The 19,325-nt window shown below is 35.2% G+C and overlaps 1 protein-coding gene across 9 annotated transcripts in view; it reads right to left on the minus strand.

Annotated features, from left to right (window-relative positions):
- BCAS3 (BCAS3 microtubule associated cell migration factor) overlaps positions 1-19,325 on the minus strand; it is a 591,905-nt gene that overhangs the window by 235,336 nt on the left and 337,244 nt on the right. Inside the window, exon 24 of one of the 9 annotated variants that reach the window (XM_038547984.1) lies at positions 288-346. The exons of the other annotated variants lie outside the window; for them this stretch is intronic. Coding sequence (XP_038403912.1) covers positions 288-346 — 59 coding nt within the window. The remainder of the gene's footprint in view (positions 1-287; positions 347-19,325) is intronic. 9 annotated transcript variants of the gene reach the window in all.

Here is a 19,325-nt window from a genome sequence, read left to right on the forward strand (position 1 = left end):
CAATATTCATTAGGGTTAATCTGCCTACTAAATGAATAAACAAAGGATTTCTCTGTCACTAAGAGACCAGGTGAGCCGATAGCATCTTCCAACACAGAAAATCATCTGTACCATACAGCTCAGGAAATTACCTGCTGCAATCCCACACCTGGGATCATTTGGCAGGCAGATCGCTAATGGTGAGTAATATATGGAAAATGGGCTATAACCATTTTTTCAAAGGACTAGAAAATCTCACATATTTTAAAACAGAAGAACATTTTTACATAACTAACTATATAACTCACCAAGGAAAATGAGTGGGGGAAAGAAAACCCAACTTGAGACTTTTTCCGTGTTTTTCCCCCTAAAAAACAACAGTGGAAATAAGAACTAATGTCAAAGTACCAACAGGCAATTAAATAAGAACTGGTACAATACCAGTATTTCTGTGGATCACAAGATCTTAAAAATAATGTAACAGTTCCAGAATAGAATGCAGTCAACAAACTATACAAGATACACTGTTATGATACCTACCCCTCTGGATTGAAAAATTCAGACGAAGTAAAGCTCAGTGGTTCAAGACTCCAGGAAAAGAACCCAAGACCAATTTTTTTTGTTAATACATCAAATTGATAATAATTCCCTCTGCATGTTTTCTTTATAGAGCAAAATCCTAGCTCTTGCTTCTCTGTGGAAATCATCTTTTTCCAGTGAAATAACTCAATATTAAGTCACTGGGAGTAAATAAGCATAAAATAAAAGAGGTCAAAGATTTATGACCTTCCTCCTTATGTGTGTGTGTGTGGGAGGGGGAGAGAGAGAGAGAGAGGGAAATCCACAATACTAGTTTTAAATAACATTTGATAGCCTGAAAAGTATGTGGTATAAGCAGATAAAAGAACTAACTGGAGGACTGATCTGATTAGGCACGTGACATTGTAGCAAGAAAACTCATTTACGAAACATGAAAACAAATAGTGATGGGGGATTATTACCTTCTCAGAATGAGGTTTAGTCCTACAGAAGGGCTGAGTTGTGACACAGAATGAGGTAAGACTAAATCTATCAGCTTGTATGCCAATGAGAACCAACCAATGTGCTTTCCTTGGCACACAGACCATTAAGTAGCTGAACACGAGTGCTATCTTTATTCAACTTTTAATAATCTATTTGACCAGAAAAGGAGGCAAGCTACTTAGGCAGATGATATATCATTCTCCAGTAGGACTAGAGAATGAAAAGCCTTAGAAAAAAGGTTAGTCAACATTAAATGAGTACCTACTGCTTGTCAAAACCCATATGAAACAGGACTGGGTTTGCTCAAGGGTGATTAAAAAACGGATCCAGTCTCTGTACATAGTATGTGTTGTTGTTGAATTTCTTAGCCTCACAAGGGTTCCCTGGTTGTTTTAAACTGAATGTGTCACATACATATCAGATACTACAAAACTGTGGGAGGAGGTGTCCATGTGGGGGAATAGTGTTATCCATGGAAAAATAGTGAAAATGAGGAAATCTAGCCCCATGTACGTTGCACCTAAGGAAATGCAGAATAGAAACAAATAAAAAGGCCTTATTGAAAATAAGGGATCTTTCACAGTTTTTATCTGTGGGCCAGGTTTTCTGAGAGAAGCCATTTAAACATAAATCAAAGTAAATGCAAACTGTATGTGACTCCCAATTGCCATCAGGTTATACAGTCGTATTGACAACAGATGCTAAATATATGAATGTCATATATACATATTGCTGAATTTATTTTTGCTGAGAGGGATTTTTGGTATATGTGGGAAAATTCAGCATGTCAGTCTAAGGAAATGTATATGATTTCCCTTTCAAGATCCTACAAAAACATATGGGAGCAAGATAATGTTTGTCCTGACCTGCCAAAATCCTGGGGAGATCATCTCAAATCCACATCACATTCCTGAGTACTAATGCTCACACTGGGGCTTTTGCATTAGCAGATGTGTGAAAATGCATGTACTCAGAGAACTCCCTCATGGCTTCACATCTAAAGAAGCTCCTCTACAACAGCTATTCCAGCCAAAAGCTGAAATGATATTTCCAAGTTAAGTATACCTTCATTTAAGCCAGTGTCTGGACAGAAAAATTCAACTGAAGGGTCTGTTATTTGGCTCTGAATCAAAAAGAGCCTGAGTGAATGCTGGACAGATTTTCGGGAGGCCTCCCATGTTCTACTCCCAGACCTCAAAACATATCAAAGACTCTGGTAAATTTTTCCTCACTCATGTAACAATTTCTACCAATCAAATTTTCCCATTTCAACCTATCACTGGAAGAGTCACGTCATGTGTATGATGCTAGTTGTGATTCAAATATGGAGGTGGTGATGTGCGGCACTGTCCCTGGCTCATTATTTAGGCTGTGGCAAGAAAATATGCTGAAAACATTAAGGAAACCAAGCTACACTGCATACTTTCTTTACAATTTTCTTCTGTAAAAATAATAGGTTTTTGAGCCTCATAAAAGTAACACAAGCTCACTGCAAAAAACGTTGGAAAGACTTTAAAGAAGAAAATTTAAATTGCCCATAATCCCATCACTCAGAGGTTTAAAACTATTTACATTTTGGTCTGTTTCCTTCTAGTTTCTCAAATACCTGTATCTATATCTATAACATTGTATATAAACATACTGTTTTTTTTTTAACATAATACTTTACACAGTTTGGTATCTATTCTTCTATGTTTATAATGACAAAATGAAAAGCAGTGGTCACAATCTTAAACAAAAAGCACTAAACAAAAAAAAGGACACTTAGAAATGTTAAAAAGGATATGTAGGTATATTATATTTAGTCTATAATGAATTCCTAAAGTTATGCATATCTACATATCATATAACATTAACATTGTATAGCAAAGCTACAGAATATAAGGAGAAATAAAGAGAAAATTAGTAGCATGACTTTTTTTAAAATTTATCTATTTATGATAGTCACAGAGAGAGAGAGAGAGAGAAAGAGAGAGAAGCAGAGACACAGGCAGAGGGAGAAGCAGGCTCCATGCACCGGGAGCCCAATGTGGGATTCGATCCCAGGTCTCCAGGATCATGCCCTGGGCCATAGGCAGGCGCCAAACTGCTGCGCCACCCAGGGATCCCCAGTAGCATGACATTTTAATTCACTTTTCAAAGTCCATAAGAGAGCTGTGTGTGAAAAAAAAAAAAGAGAGAGAGCTGTGTGTGTATGTGTGTAAACTTAATAATATATACACATGGCATTAGAAGATACACAATTAAGGAGGTAAATCTAACTAACATAAATGTAACTTTATATCCTGAAGACAGAGAATATTCTTTTCAGGTGCGCATGACATAAATTTTTAAAAAATAAATATTTTTTGCCAAAAAATAAAATCTGATCTAACCAACCTTCTAGGTGTAATTCACAATTTACAGAAAATTTCAGAAACCAAAGAACACCATCAGGATGCAATCAGCGAACCCCAGTGTGCAGGGAAAGGAAACACTGTAGGATAAATGGTCCTGTTTCTTCCGAAAATAGAAGGAGGTAACAAAAGGAGATGGAAGAGAAACCGATACATAAAGAAAGTCTTATGAGATACATCAACAAATTGCAATGTAAATAGGTCTTACTTGTAACATGATTTTTTTAAAATGAGATAATCAGGGAACTTACATGGATTGGAAATTTTATATTAGAGAATTTTTGCTAATTTTTTCAGGCCTGATAATACTATGCTTTAAAAAAGAAGGGATGCCTGGGGGATTCAATGGGTTAAGTAGCTGTCTTAGGCTCAGGTCATGATTCTGGGGGCCTGGGATGGAAATCCACCTAGCATCAGCTCCCTGCTCAGTAGGGAGTCGTCTTCTCTCTTTCTCTCTCCCTCTGCCTCTCCCCCTGCTTGTGCTCTTTCTCTCTCTCAAATATAATCTTTAAAAATAAAAAAGGCCTTATATTGTGGAAATATATACTGAAATATGTATAAATGAAATAACATGATGTCTAAAATTTGCTTCAAAATAATCTGATGAGGTTGTGGGGCAAGATATAAAACTAGTTTGGCCAAGAGTTGAAGCTACCTGATGGTTGGTTATGTGTTTGTTATTCTATTCTTTCTATGTTTGCATATACTTGAAATTTTTTATAATAAGAAGTTAAAGAGAGAGCATGTATATGTGTACCTACATACACACAAACTGATAATATTAAGGACAGAGGGACAATTCTTTTGAGGAGTAATGTTTTAAGGAAAAGGAAAGAAATAGGTCTGTAGCCGATATCACTTTTAAAAAAGACCTCACAGTTCATTCATTTTTACTTAAACTTTACTCTGGGTAGAGCGATATTATAAAATGTTGGCAACTGTTTAATCTAGTGAGAATGTTTATATATTTGTTGTATTATATGTTTAAATGTTTTCTGTAGGTTAGAAATCTTCCATGATAAAATGTTGTGTAGTAAAGTACCCACTCAATGCCAAGTTGAAAAATTATCTCAGCAAGTCTTGCCTGTTTATACTTTCAAAAGCACTAACAGATAATTTTATTGAGACGCAAATAAAAATCTACTGGCATTCTGACTGAGATTGCATGAAAGTTCGGAATTAATTTTGGAATACCTGCAGTTTTTCAATAGTCAGTTTCTTTATTCAGAAACATGATATATTGTTAATGTATGTAAGTAATCTATATTTCTCTGAAGAGTTACAGTTTTATTGTAGACCTTCGATATTTCTTCTTAGGGTTTTTCCAAATACTTTGTTTTCTGGTACTATCATGAGAGAAATTTTTTAAAGAATTAGCACATTTACTTAGTTTTTCTTGCTTCATAGAAATGTTTTACGTACTCACCAAGTATCTGATCAGTACAATCAGTTCTTTAAAAGTTGATGCTCTTGAATTTTCTAGATCAAAAATTACATTATATCTAAATTAATTATATCTGTAAATCATGACTTTGCAATTATACCTCTTCTTTATAGTTTAATATTACTGCACTATCTAGAATTTTCAGAGTAATTGTATAATAATGGGCATGGCATGATGGCCTTATTCCCAATTTCCTCTAAAAGAAGAAAGGTGGTTGGTTTAAGATAGCTATTCTTTATTATTTAAAAGATTTATCTTTCTATTCCTAGTTACTGCAGAATAAATCTCAAATAATCTGAATTTTATTAAAACTTTTCAGCACCTAGTGAGATTATCATGTTTTCTTATTGGACCAATTAATATTATGAATTATAACAACAGATTTTCTAAAATGGAATAAATCATATTGGGTCATGGTAAGTGATTTTATTGTAATGTTCAATTTGGTTTGTTGGTATTTTATTCGACATTTATGACTCAAGATTCAAATGTAAGATTGATGCATAGTTCTCTTTTTTGTATGTTATGTTTATTAGGTTTTAGTCATTCATTTAAAAAATCCTCTCTTATAGAGGATTATAAAAATCCTGTCCTCAATAGGTGTTAAAAAGTTCCAGAATGCTAATGCTATTTATTATGAAATAGGAAAAGGCAAGAGGCCCCAGCCTGCAAGCGCAAAGGTGAGATAATGGCTTCCACATCACTTAACTGTCAGCCTTACTTAGTGTGAAGTGTTGTGTCCAGAGACTGCCAACCAAGCAACCATTTAAAAATATATAGAATATTAAAGTAATTGACAAACATAAGAACTGTCAAGGTTTGGGATGATAATCTAAAAAGCATAACACATTTTTTTAGTGTCAATATGAATAAAAACAATAAAGCTGGGTTAGAAAACAAACAAATAATATATATTTCAAATAGTGGCAATAGAATCCTAAGAAGTTAGTCCCTACTTAGGAACTAAACAGAGTTTAGTTTAGGGAAGCCAGAGTTTGAGATCTTGCAGGTTTACTAGTATGGTGTCTAGTGGAGAAGAGATTGGTCTACAAACTCTATTTGTAAAAGAATAAAGCCAGATAAAAGAGATGGAAAGAGAGCAAAGCTTCATACAGACTTAGCAAGTCTCAAGATTCCATATACAAACCCAATCTCACAGTCAAGGCACATTCTATGGCCATTATGGTTTCAATGCTTTTCCTTCTCAGTTTTTTTGCAACATACTTCAAAAAGGAGAAATGGTGTTAGCAAACTTTAGCTTACTTTATTATAGATGAAACTGCTAGCTTGGTTTTTAGCTTGTGTAAGACTGAACATGATACTCATGATACTGGTAAAGTAGAAGGAACCAAGGAAGAAATGAAAAATTCATAGTATGGCTTTCAAAGTCTAAAATATTTGTATGACTCTTTAGAAATAAAACTTGTTGTCTCTTGATACTGGCCAAATCAAGGACGAATGGCTCACTTAAAAGATAAATGATTTTTTCCATATACATACAGACTGACATATACATATGTATTTTTCCTGAAAGATTTTAGCAAATTGCAAAACGTGATTCTACTTAAGGGAAGACACTAGATGCACATATTTCCTGCTAGTTACAACCAAAAATTCTGGACATTATATACAAAACAAATATCAGTTAATTCTGAAAAGGCAATCAAACTAGGACACAAGTAATGATACAAGGAACATGAAGTCCTTGGGTTTTCTTCCTGCCTCAAATATCCCAGCCTTGGAGCTGGAAAAGCCAGAAACCTGAAAGAGCCAATGGATAAGGACAAAAAAATATCTGAACCAAAACCAGATCTTACTAGCCAAAGTAATATGAAAGGGGCAGCCTCACAAGATGGAAACCTCCAGAAAATAACTGCATTACTGTAGCAAACACCACAGAAAAAACTGGCTCTACCACCACCCATACCAGCAAAGGCCAAGTGGGGGAATCTAGACTTTAACTCTCGTGAAGCTGTAACAAGATGCCCAACACCTCCACTGGGATGGTGGAGCAAGCTAAATAGGAGTGAAGACTTTAGTTCCTGCCAGCTGTTAGTAAATATCACCCACTAACATACACAGAGTGTCAGAGCAGAATAAATAGGGAGTTTGGACTTCCATTATCATCTGGCAGTAAAGAAGCACCCCTGCTCCCCCACACTTGGGTGCTGTCAGAGGAGGCCTAGGAGAAAGTCAGGATTTATGTCATCATCCAGCAGTAATGAGGCAATCCCACAGCACTGTGAGTGGAGACCAGATGGGAAACTGGAACTGCCCTCTCTGCCCATGGTATCCTGACCTTGGATGGCAATGCTGGCCAAGCACAACTTCTACCTCTCCCTGCCAGAGAGATGTCCGAGAAAGCCAGTTAAAACAAAAGGTTTAAATATGATCCAAATCTTAGGAAATTTTTTTTAAGATTTTATTTATTTATTAATGAGAAACACAGAGAGGAGAGAAAGAGAGAGGCAGAGGCACAGGCAGAGGGAGAAGCAGGCTCCATGCAGGGAGCCTGATGTGGGACTCGATCCCAGGTCTCCAGGATCATCCTCTGGGCTGAAGGTGGTGCTAAACCGCTGAGCCACCCGGGCTGCCCAAATCTTAGGAAGTTTCAACTCCAAATCACTCAGCATGCCAAGAACCAGAAAGATCTCAAACTGAATGAAAAAAGACAATGAATAGATGTCAACATCAAAATGAGAAAGATGTTAAAATTGAGTTTTTTTTAAAAAAAATGCTATTGTAAAAATGTTTCAAAGAACAAAAAAAAAAAAAAAAAAAAAGAAAAAAACAGAAGGCCTCGGCAAGGAAATGAAAATTCTTAGCAAAGAAGATGTAAACAAAAATCAAATGGAAATCTTAGAACTTAAAAACACAATAAGCAAAATTAAAGTTCAGTGGGTAGGTTCAATAGCAGAATGGAAGGGCAGTAGAAAGAATCAGTAAAAATTACCCAATTTGGACAATATAGAGAAAATAGACTGAAAAATTAGTAGAACTTTAGGGAATCTGTGGGTCTACTTAAAAAAAGAAAAAAAGGTTTCACCTTTGGATAATAGGCTTGGAAGGAGAAGAGATGGGGTGGGGCTAAAAAGGCATTTGTAAAAATAATGAATGAAAACTATACAAATTTTGTAAGAACATAAATTTACATGTTAAAGAATCTAAATGAACCCTAGACAGGATACTCCCAAATAAACCTATTGAAAAACACATTATAATTAAACTTCTAAAAACTAAAGATAAACCAAAGGCAGCCAGAGAAAAGTTCACTTCACTTGTTGGGGAAAACACTTCAAATAACAATAGATTCCTCATCAGAAAAAACATGGAGGCTAGTAAAAGGGACACAATATTATTTGAACACTTAAAACAAAAATCATTAACCCTGAATCCTATACCTGGAGAAAATATCTTTCAGGAATGAAGAGAAAATTAAGACATTCTCAGATGAACAAAAATGAAAAGAACTGGCTCCCAGAAGACTTACTCTAAAAGAATGGCTGAAGGAAGGAAGTTCTCCCAACCAAAAGAAAGCAATAAAAGAGGGAATTTTGTGGCATTAGAAGGAAGAAAGAACATAGTAAACAAAAATATGAGTAAATATAATAGGCTTTCCTTTTCCTATTGAATTTTCTCAATTATATTTAAGAGGTGAAGCAAAAATTCTAACATTCCTGTGGTTTTAAATGTATATCGAGGAAATATTTAAGATAATGGTATTATAAATAGGGAAGGTAAGGGAACATAATGGGAGGAAAAGCTTCACACAAACTGGTAAAATAACAATATTTTAGAGCATGAAGTTATGTATAGTTAATGCAGTATACCTATAGCAACCACTAAATACATATATATATATATATGCATATGTATATGTATATGTATAAACCTACACAAAGAGGTATAACAAAAAAAATAGGTAAATCAAAATGGAATTTTACAAAATGTTCAAGCAACCACAGGAAATCAGGGAAAAGAAAACAAAAAACAAACAAAAAAACCCCAGAGAATAGAAAACAATAAATAAAATGGTACACTTAAGCCCTAACATATAGTTACATTCAACCTAAATGGTCTAATAACATTAAATAAAAGACAGAGATAATTTAAAACAGGACTCAAGAGGGTAGCCTGGGGCTCAGCGGCTTAGCACCGCCTTCAGCCCAGGGCGTGATCCTTGAGTCCAGGGACTGAGTCCCACGTAGGGCTCCCTGCATGGAGCTGCTTCTCCCTCTGCCTGCTTTTCCCTCTGCCTGTGTCTCTGCCTCTCTCTCTGTTTCTCAAATAAATAAATAAAATCTTAAAAAAAAACAAAACATGATTCAACAATGTGCTGTCTATAAGAAACTCATGTCTTTTTTTCTTTTAAGGTTTTATTTATTCATTCATGATAGAGAGAGAGGCAGAGACACAGGCAGAGGGAAAAGCAGGCTCCATGCAGGGAGCCCAATGTGGGACTCGATCCCGGTACTCCAGGATCATGCCCTGGGCTGAAGAAGGCAGGCGCCAAACTGCTAAGCTACCCAGGGATCCCCTCTATGTGTCTATTTTTATGGCAATACTATGTTGTTGATTACTATAGCTTTGTAATATAGTTTGTAATTAGGAAACATGATACTTCCATCTTGTTCTTCTTTCTCAAGTTTGCTTTGGCTTTCAGGGTCTTTTGTGGTTCCATACAAATTTTAAGACTGCTTGTTCCATTTCTGTAAAAAGTACCATTGGAATTTTGATAGGTATTGTATTGAATCTGTAGACTCTTTTGGGTAGTATGGACATTTTAACAATATTAAATCTTCCAGTCCATGAGCATGTAACATCTTTCCATTTATTTGTGTCTTCAATTTCTTTCATCAATGTCATATGGTTTCTGTTTACAGGTTTTTTACCTCACTAGTTAAATTCATTCCTAAGTATTTCATTCTTTCTGAAGCAACTGTGAGATTGTTTTATTTCTCTGTTTATTATCAGCATATAGAAACAACTGATTTGTAATATTGATTTTGTACTCTGCAAAATTTACTGAATTCATTTATTAGTTCTAACAGCATTTTGGTGAAGTCTTTAGGGTTTTTATATATCTGTCATATGCAAATTATGACACTTTTTTTTCTTCCTCTCCAATTTGGATACCTTTTATTTCTTTTTCTTGCCTAATTGCTCTGGCTAAGTCTTCTATATTATGTTAAATCAAAGTGGAGAGGATGGCCATCCCTGTCTTGTTCCTGATCTTGGAGGAAAATATTTCAGCTTTTCACCATGGGGTATAATGTTAGCTGTGGGTTTGTCACATATGGCCTTTATTATGTTGGGGTACATTCCCTATCGGCCTACCTGGTTGAGAGTTTTTATAAAAAATGGAAGTTGCATTTTGTCGAGTGCTTTTTCTGAATCTTAGGTAATATAATTTTTATCCTTTATTTAGTTAATGTACTTTACCACATTGATTGATTTGTGGATGTAAAACCATCCAGGCATCCCTGGAATAAATCCCACTTGACCATGGTATATGATCCTTTTAATATACAGTTGAATTTGGTTTGCTAATAGCTTATTAAGGATTTCTGTATCTATGTTCATCAGGGATAATGGCCTGTAATTTTCCTTTCTCATAGTGTCTGTATTTGGTTTTGCTGACCTTGTAAAATGAGTTTGGAAGTGTTCCTTCCTCTTCTATTTTTGGAAGCATTTGAGAAGGATTGATATGAATTCTTCTTTAAGTGCTTGGAAACATATAAACCAAAGATTTACATATAAGAATTTTATCTATTCTTAATTAGTATGTACAAAAAATTAGAAACAAAAAAGTTTAATGGTAGATGACCAAACAAATGATTCAAAGAACATAACTATTAAACTATCTATGTTTTGAAAAATATTTAATTGCTTAAGGAAATCTGACAACAAATGAGGCAAGTTACAAAATATTTTTGCCAATAAGAAAGGCACTAAGAAGTTATATGCCAAAATGTTAAGAATTATACCTGAGTTTTAAATTTTATTATTTATAATTTTCTGTACTTTCCAAATTTTCTATTAAAGAACATATACATACAAGTAGAAGAAACTTTTAAGTAAAGCACCCATAAGAGACAAAGGAACTCAACCAAACTTTCCTTGCTCCCTTGCTTTTCCAAAGTGTACCAGCGCTAAAGCTCTTCCACCTTTCTTGTTTTTTCTTTTCTCCTGAACGCTGGAAGCAAGTAGTATCAGAATTCTTTGGTTTTTCCTCTAGTGTCAGCAGAGTCATGGCTTTTCACGGGTCTGGTTTTCTAGCCACACTCCACTTCACTTTTATTCAAAAACCTCACAAATGAAACTAGGTTCCTCCTAAGTTTTTCTGTGATCATTTGGTTTAAAGAAATGAAAAATGTAAGTAAAGCGAACTTCAGGTTTTGGGGTAAACCGGCTGGCTGGAAAACTGGGCTGGCGCAAAGCAGTCTTTCAAAGTGCTATGCCCTGCGGCAGGGTAGTTTTCAATAAACATTAAGTTGCAAATATTTAAATAGCAACCAATTTACTTTTTATTCTCATAAAAAGGGAGGGATGAAAGAGTGGCAATGCAGGAATGGCTCCATAAAAATCCACAGTTGAGCCAAAAGCAGACAGGCAACCCATGGAGGTCACCTGAAGTATGAATTATACAGTTTGTGATGATAAAAAAATCACAACTTTTCTTCTTTTTTTTTTTTTTAACTTTTCTTCTTCTCAGCTATGTCTAGGTTTATGTTATAATCTGAAACCTTATTGAAGGACACTACTTGCTTTGGCCAGGAAATCCTTAAATTTCTTCAGTGGTTTCTTGTGGATCCATCAGAAGTTTATGTCTACTGGGTTCACATTAAGAATGCTCTGCTCCAAGGCTGGACAGAGTAACTCTGATAAGCAAAATGTAAGATAAAAGTTTTTTAAATATTATTTTTTGGGAGAGGGCAACTAATTTTCATTTCATTGAAGCCCTCAGATACCTTGGAAAAATAAAGATGCTTACGTAAAGTTCTTTAATGAAACAGAAACAGATAGGGGCAACGCAGAGAATCTCTCACAAGGTGACATATCATACCTGATTTGGAGCTCATGGCACTGACCTGGATGCTAAGCAAATGAGACTGTTATTTGATCCAATAAACGATGAAGTATGAGATTAAGTACATATTTGAAAAGCACAGACCTCAAATCCCAAAGGTTGCTTGAAACAGGAATTATTAATGTTCCAAAGCATTTATCCTGCATTCTATAAGTGAAACAAATAGTCAAAAACAAGCCTGTGATATTCTGTCCTTACTTCCATTTTTACTTGAAAACATTTCTTAAAAATAACAGCAGAAAAGTACGTCTTGGTTACTCCCTGGTCAGTGATTTGTCTTCTAGAAGTCTGGAGTTATGCTTAAAGCTCTCTGCATTCTGCCAACGTGAGAGTGTGGGTAGGAAAAGAGAGTGGGAGAGAAGATATCAAGCCCACCCAACTCCCGGAAATTTTAAGGAAAAGATGAAACTTTCCAAAAGAAATAATCATTTTGGTAAGTGAAACCATTTGTAACTTTAGAGGACTTTTTTCCTTTCCCTCCAACATATCATAAGAAAAATCCACACTGTGCACTAATAAGCTATAAAGCTTTGGTTTAAAAAGAAGGGTCAACAAGAGCTAAAACCACTAATGTCATACTTCAAGAAGGAAAAGTGGAGGGCAGTGATGCCCCAACACTTTCATGATCCCAATAAAAAGTCTCACCCAGGCTAAAAACTATCTGCCAAATTTATGCCAAGAACAAGCTTACAGCCAAGCTAAAATCTTCTGTGCATATAAGGAGTGCTATAAAAATAATGACATATTCAGCATCCTGGGAGAGTCTTTCACTTACAGAAATAAAGTAGAATTATCCGAATAGGAAGATGGAAGTTAGGAGGGAGAAAGAGAAACAGAAGACAAACTGAAACAGACAGTCAAAAGCAAATGTAAATAGCCAGTCTAACATACTCAGAAGAGTGATCTGCTCCCCTGGCAAACAAAAGAGCTCATTTTTGAGGCTCTTTTTTTTTCCCTCAAAGGTTTATTTATGTTGGAGAGAGAGTATAGAGTGAGGGGCAGGGCAGAGGGAGGGAATCCTCAAGCAGACTCCCCTCTGAGCTTGGGGAGCTGGACGCAGGGCTCGTTCTCATGATCCATGAGATCATGACCTGAGCCGAAACCAAGAGTTGGATGCTTAACTGACTGAGCCACCCAGGTACCCCTGAGGTTCTTCTTTTTAAGGAGTCAAGAAGCTTAAGGAGTTCATTCCTGTTCTGTAGTCCCCACCAAAACCCCCTAGGAAATGGCTAATTTCAGTTCAGTAGAGAAGTCAACATATTCCTTTTTAAGTCACAGTGATGAATCCCTTTCCTTGGGAGGATTATCAGAGCTGCTTCAGAATTCCGCAAATATAACCAAACAATATAGGATCCCAGATTTTAGAATCAGAAGGTTCTCTGAATATCTAATCTAACTTATCTATCTTACTATAGGAATCGAATGAGGATCAGGTAAGAAATTGTCATATTGCCACAATATAAAACTGAAAGAACTAGATGAAGTAGGAGGTAATTATATCTGAGATTTAAACTGTTGCCTGAAATATCAGAATCTAATCTATTGTTATTGGAAGACACCCTCAAAGAAAATCACATATTAGTTAAGAATACAAGCTCTGGAATTAGACTGCCTGGTCTCCAACATGGGATCTACCACTTCTCTGAGTCTGTGTCCTTAATTATAAAATGAGGACAATACTGTATAACCAGTCCCCATAGGTATATAAAGATAATAAAGAGCAAAACAAAAACTTTGGGATATAGTAAAAGCTATTGCCATTTATTATTAGAAAATCACATATTAGTTAAGAATACAAGCTCTGGAATTAGACTACCTGGCCTCCAACATGGGATCTACCACTTCTCTGAGTCTGTGTCCTCAATTATAAAATGAGGACAATACTATATAACCAGTCCCCATAGGTACATAAAGATAATAAAGAGCAAAACAAAAACCTTGGGATATAGTAAAAGCTATTGCCATTTATTATTACCATTATTATTGAAATAAAATAACAAGGAGATACATTTAATGAGTCCTTGTTACATACTTGAACTATGGCCAGAAGCTTTACAAATGTCATATCTATTAATTTTCACAATATAGGAGACAAGTGTCCTTATATTCTTCTGAAGACAATATTCTATTGTCCTATTCTAAAAATGCATCTATCAAAAATATATTTTATTTCAATAATATTTTAATGAAGAGCTGTATAAAACATGTTAATGACAAAGAAATTCAGATGGCACTACCAAAGTGAAAGGTACTGCAGTGTATGTAATTTTTCTGAGCCATAGTTCCTTACTCTGATAAAAAGGAATTACAGTTGACCCTTGAACAACATGGGTTTGAACTGCATGAGTCTACTTAAATCTGGATTTTTTAAAATAAATATAGTCTGTAAATATATATTCTCTTCCTTATGATATTCTTAATAATTTTTCTTTTCTTTAGCTTACTATTGTAAGAATACAGGATATAAATACAGCATATAATATATATATATAACATGCAAAATATGGGTTAATTGACTGTTTATGTTCTCAGGAAGGCTTCTGGCCAACAATAAGCTATTAGTAATTACCTTTTAGGAGAGTCAAAAGTTATACATGGATTTTCAACTCACAGACGGGGGTCAGCACCCTTAACCCCCACATTGTTCAAGGGTCCACTATATAACAATACCTTTACCTCATGAGAATTTTATGAAGAATAAAGAAGCTAATGTATGTGAAGTACTTAGCACAATATATTGAGCAATCAAATATGATAAAAAAGTATTCATGATATATAAAATTTAATATGCAGCACAAGAACTGCATGGGATGCATGTAACTCAAGATTTAAATAAAGATGTTAAATATCCTATTTATTGTCTTGTAATGTTTCAACTTTTCCAGAATACATAGTCCAGTTAGGTTTCCTTCGGAAGTAAGGATGCATATAAATAAAAATTATGATATTTTCATGATCGCAACCTCAAAATACTTTTGTCTCAGTCAAGGACATCTACTAATTTGCATATAGCTGTTTTTGTGAATGTTAATGGTTCTGTATTCACTAATGTTCCTTAGTAATTTTTTTATTCTTAAGACAATAAAAACCATAGTAAAACAAAAACAAACCATAATATTTATTTTTGAAATCACAGTGAACAACTACAGTGAAAATTCCACCATCAATAGAAGGAGCTGACAGGGGTATCAATCCAGAGCCTTTCAGTTTATTAGTATTTGTTCATATCAACCAAAGAGAAGGCAGTATTTAGTTACCATTTTGCAGATGAGAAAAACAGAGATATAAAATGGGCTGGTTAAAGACTCTGTATTTCCTAAGCATTAATAGACAAGAAAAGCAAGCAAATACATTTACCTCTCAAGTATACTTTCCTATCTGATCTGTGTTCTCCTTTACTGGAGGATCAGGTCTTATTTTTCAGAATTTGAAGTGGGAAGTTATTTTTGAATAAACTATACAAAACCAACCAGAATAATTTAAACATGTGAAAACACAAGTCCAGTGTATGGGATCTGAACACTCTTACAAGTTTCAAAGTGGCTAAGAACTTTAGATCTTTATAGTAATAAATATTGTAGTGTACAAAGGTCCTTTGGGAATCCCCACTCATAGGTTATGCCATGATAGAAGATCAAGGTGTCAGGTCCATTTAGGATCAGGGCATTTTTGACTTCTTTATGCTTTAATCCATATTTGGAAAATCAGTTAAAATATTTCTAAGAGAAATATAATCATTTTGCCTCCCTCTCCTCTACTCCCAAATATAGAATAAATTATTAATTTCAAACACTAATATTCTTTTAGTTTGCACTTGCCTACAAGTATATGGAAAAGAAATGTGACCTTGGGCAATCACTATTCTTTAGTGAAAGCCTTTTTCAGCTTGAGAAAACATTACCTGATTGATAGTGGCTTTCCTAGCTGGAAAATAAATGTTTACTGCTTAAAGGCTAAGAGTCTCTCTGTAAGCAGCAAGGATACCTCGTTGAGCCATGGGTAAAACAGTTTTCAGTCACAGGAAGACTTCACCCATACCCAGTTATCAAAACCTTAAGAAAGAGGTCTAGCCAATGGCCCCTTAAAATAGAGGTGCTACTCAAGAATGCTGTATTTGATGACTTCTATGATACAGTGCATGATATAAAGAATAAATAAGGAAGTTTCTAGGTCAGATATAACACTGCTACTTGATGATCGTACAAATGAAATCAAGGTAAGCTGCAGTGGCCAAGATACTGTTTAATATCCTGGAAAAAGTGAAGGTTTCACAGATTCCTACCCTTGCTCTGCTGCCTATAAGCTATGAAACAATAAACAAGTTATTTAACATTCCTTAACCTCAGTTTCTTCATTTGTATAAACAAAGACCTTGCAATGGTAACCTGTCAAATGTTGAAAAGTACGTTTGGTGTTAAAGAGTTTCATTTCTTCTAAAAGACTACAGTGGGGAAAAAAAAAGTCTCCTTCTCATTTCTGTTCCCTAGCCACTCAGTTCCTCTCCTAGAAGGCAACTACTGTGCCTAGTCAAATGCGAAAATTTGGTTTCAATATTCCACGCTGAAATGTTGAATTCATTAACATTTATTGAGTGCCTATTATGTATCAGAGCTGTTCAGGGTGCTGTGGGGAGTACAAAGATGAGCTCACAGTCTAGAATGGGAAATGGTTCCCAACTAACTTTAATACGAGGCGATAAACACAACAGTAAAAGTTTAAGAACAGCGGAGAAAGTAATTAATTTAATCAATGGGGTGAATTGGAATAAAGAGTAAAATTAAGAACAGGTTTCAAGGCAAATAAAAAGTTTCAGGCATCATACCAAAATTTTACTAAAGTCTCTAGCTTGGGCCCTCTGATTCAGGAATTGGGATCCTATCACGTCTATAAAAAACCCTATTTAAAGGTATTCACTCATGGCTAGAAATTTCTGACACACGAAAAGTCAGCCCAATAGGAGAATGTCAAAGAGATTGGTATGGATGCTCTAAGTGTCCTCTTTAGGTGGAGAGAAACAAAAGGGTGAAATGAAAGTCTTACTTACCCAATCATGCAAACATTCTTCATTTGAAAAGTATTTAAACTCATCTAAAAAAGGGATAACTAACTGGGGAATTCATTAAAGTTTCAAGTATAACTTTGGTATTCTCTCCAATGTTAACACATAGCATTTATAGAATAATTGTGGTCCTTCCAATATTCTTAGCACACCAAGGGTAGAACAGGTTTAAGACTCAAGATACCGCATCTCACAAGGCTGCCAGGAGCATGAATACAAGTCACTGAACTGTAATGACATTACGAAAATGGTGGCAATTCTTCAACAAAATATTTTGGTTTAATGGAATTTAGGTCAGATCCCTATATGCTAATATCCTGGGTTCATGTATAAAATGGGCTAGCTTAAAAGACAGCCCCAAATAACCATATAATGATATGCCTGAAAGCCTTGTATGACCAGAAAACAAAAGCAAGTCTATTCCTTTTAGTGGATGTTTGCCAGGCTTAACAACAGATTCCAGAAAGTGGGAATTTGCTATAGTGAATGCTTTATAAAGATAACCTTAAAACACAAATTCACATGCAAGCCTTATAATACCAAAACACAACTGATTTGAGGGCCATAATTCCTTTATTTTTATTATCTGGTAATGTAAAAGCTATCAGAGATGAGAAACATACTACTTAAACATAATACTGCTTTTTTAAAATGACACAAAAGATGATCTGAAATACTCTGCAAAATATTCCAACTGATCACACAGTTTACCAAAGGCCCAAACAAAGATAGTGACCATAAACGTAAGAGAAAGTTTCATAAAGGACTAAAGGCCAAGATCACATTTTCTAAAGATGTTGCATTATTAAATTTTAATCAGTTTATGGTATATTTAAAGCCCTATGCTCTATTTTTAAAATTCTAGTTAGTTGACATATAGTTCAATATTGGTTTCAGGAGTTCAATGGTTCATCATTTACATATAAAACCCAGTGCTCATCACAAGTGCAGTCCTTAATACCCATCACCCTTCTATCCCATCCCCCACCCACACCCCTCCATCAACCCTGTTTGTTCTCTACAGTTAAGAGTCTCTCATGATTTGTTTCCTCTTCTCTTTTTTCTGTTTATCTATTCTGTCAACAATGCAATAAATATTGATTATCTGCCCTGTGGCAAGCACCCATACCTGGCATGAGAAATACAAAGACAGCCCTTGCTCTTAAAGAGCCCTCTATTACAAGGCATTACTTTTCCCTTCTTTTTCAAGGCATCCTACCATGGGGTAATCCAGTAATAATGCCAAGGAGAGTTATCTTAAACTCTTGTTGTGACAGAGTGACAGAGTGATCCACATTTCTTCCTATTAAGTCATTTTATGTCTCTTTTTCACTATTTTCATGGGCAAATTAATCTCAATCACAACATTTTTAAGAGCATCAGTACAAACAGTGACTTAAGAACTGCTACCAGGGTCATTTCCGACTCACTCCTACCCATGGACCATGGATGCTGTAGTATCTGCTTACCCAGCTTCCTTTTTTCACCATACACTTAGCTTCAGGAAAATAATCAAGCTCAAATGTGTTATTATTTAAAGCTGCCCTTCAAATCCAAGTATTTGGATCAATGAAAAAAGTTCTATTTTGGTATTCAAAAAATCACAGTCACAAAGCTGCAAAACATTAAAGTCACAACTTCTGCAGGGTATTAGGATCACATCAGAGGTAAGATTTAAACTTAGCACCCAAAATCCTGATGATACAATGTTCTAATCCTATAAGAATACCCTATTCTGTGATTACTATGATAGCCTCTTAAATACTGTGAAGTATAGGAAGAGGGACAAAGCTCTTATTTTTCTTCTCTCCATTCACAACTTGCCCCCCAAGTTCTGAATATAAGCACTTTCTGTAACAACAAGCTACCTTTATGACATCCACATAATTATAGGTTCAGGTCAAGAACTCTAGACCATATTGATTACATCTCTATGCAATAAGGACCCTCCAGCACTGTTTGTATCCACGATAACAGGGACAGCTTTTAAGTATCTGTGACACTAAGAATTTTCAGTCCTATCAATGCCAGAAATGGAAAGCCAATGACCAGTCAGGCCTGTCAGTTGTTGCCCGAAGCAATGAGGACAAGCTGGGAATTCATCATACTGGAACTTCATCTGCCAGCTGCATTCACACATTTTCACCACCTGAATAGTTGATTCTCTTCAACTCCCACGTGGCTCATTTCAGCACACAGTGTTTTGAAATGAATATTTGATCAGGCAGAGTAAAAAGAGGTTTGGACTTATCTGAGGTGTCACCATAATGCACTTTAAGTAATTCTAAGTATCAGGAGCTAGGTGTCTTTAGTTCCATGCTTTGCATATTTCTG

Source organism: Canis lupus, chromosome 9, assembly GCF_011100685.1.
Source record: "Canis lupus familiaris isolate Mischka breed German Shepherd chromosome 9, alternate assembly UU_Cfam_GSD_1.0, whole genome shotgun sequence".
NCBI lineage: Eukaryota > Metazoa > Chordata > Mammalia > Carnivora > Canidae > Canis > Canis lupus.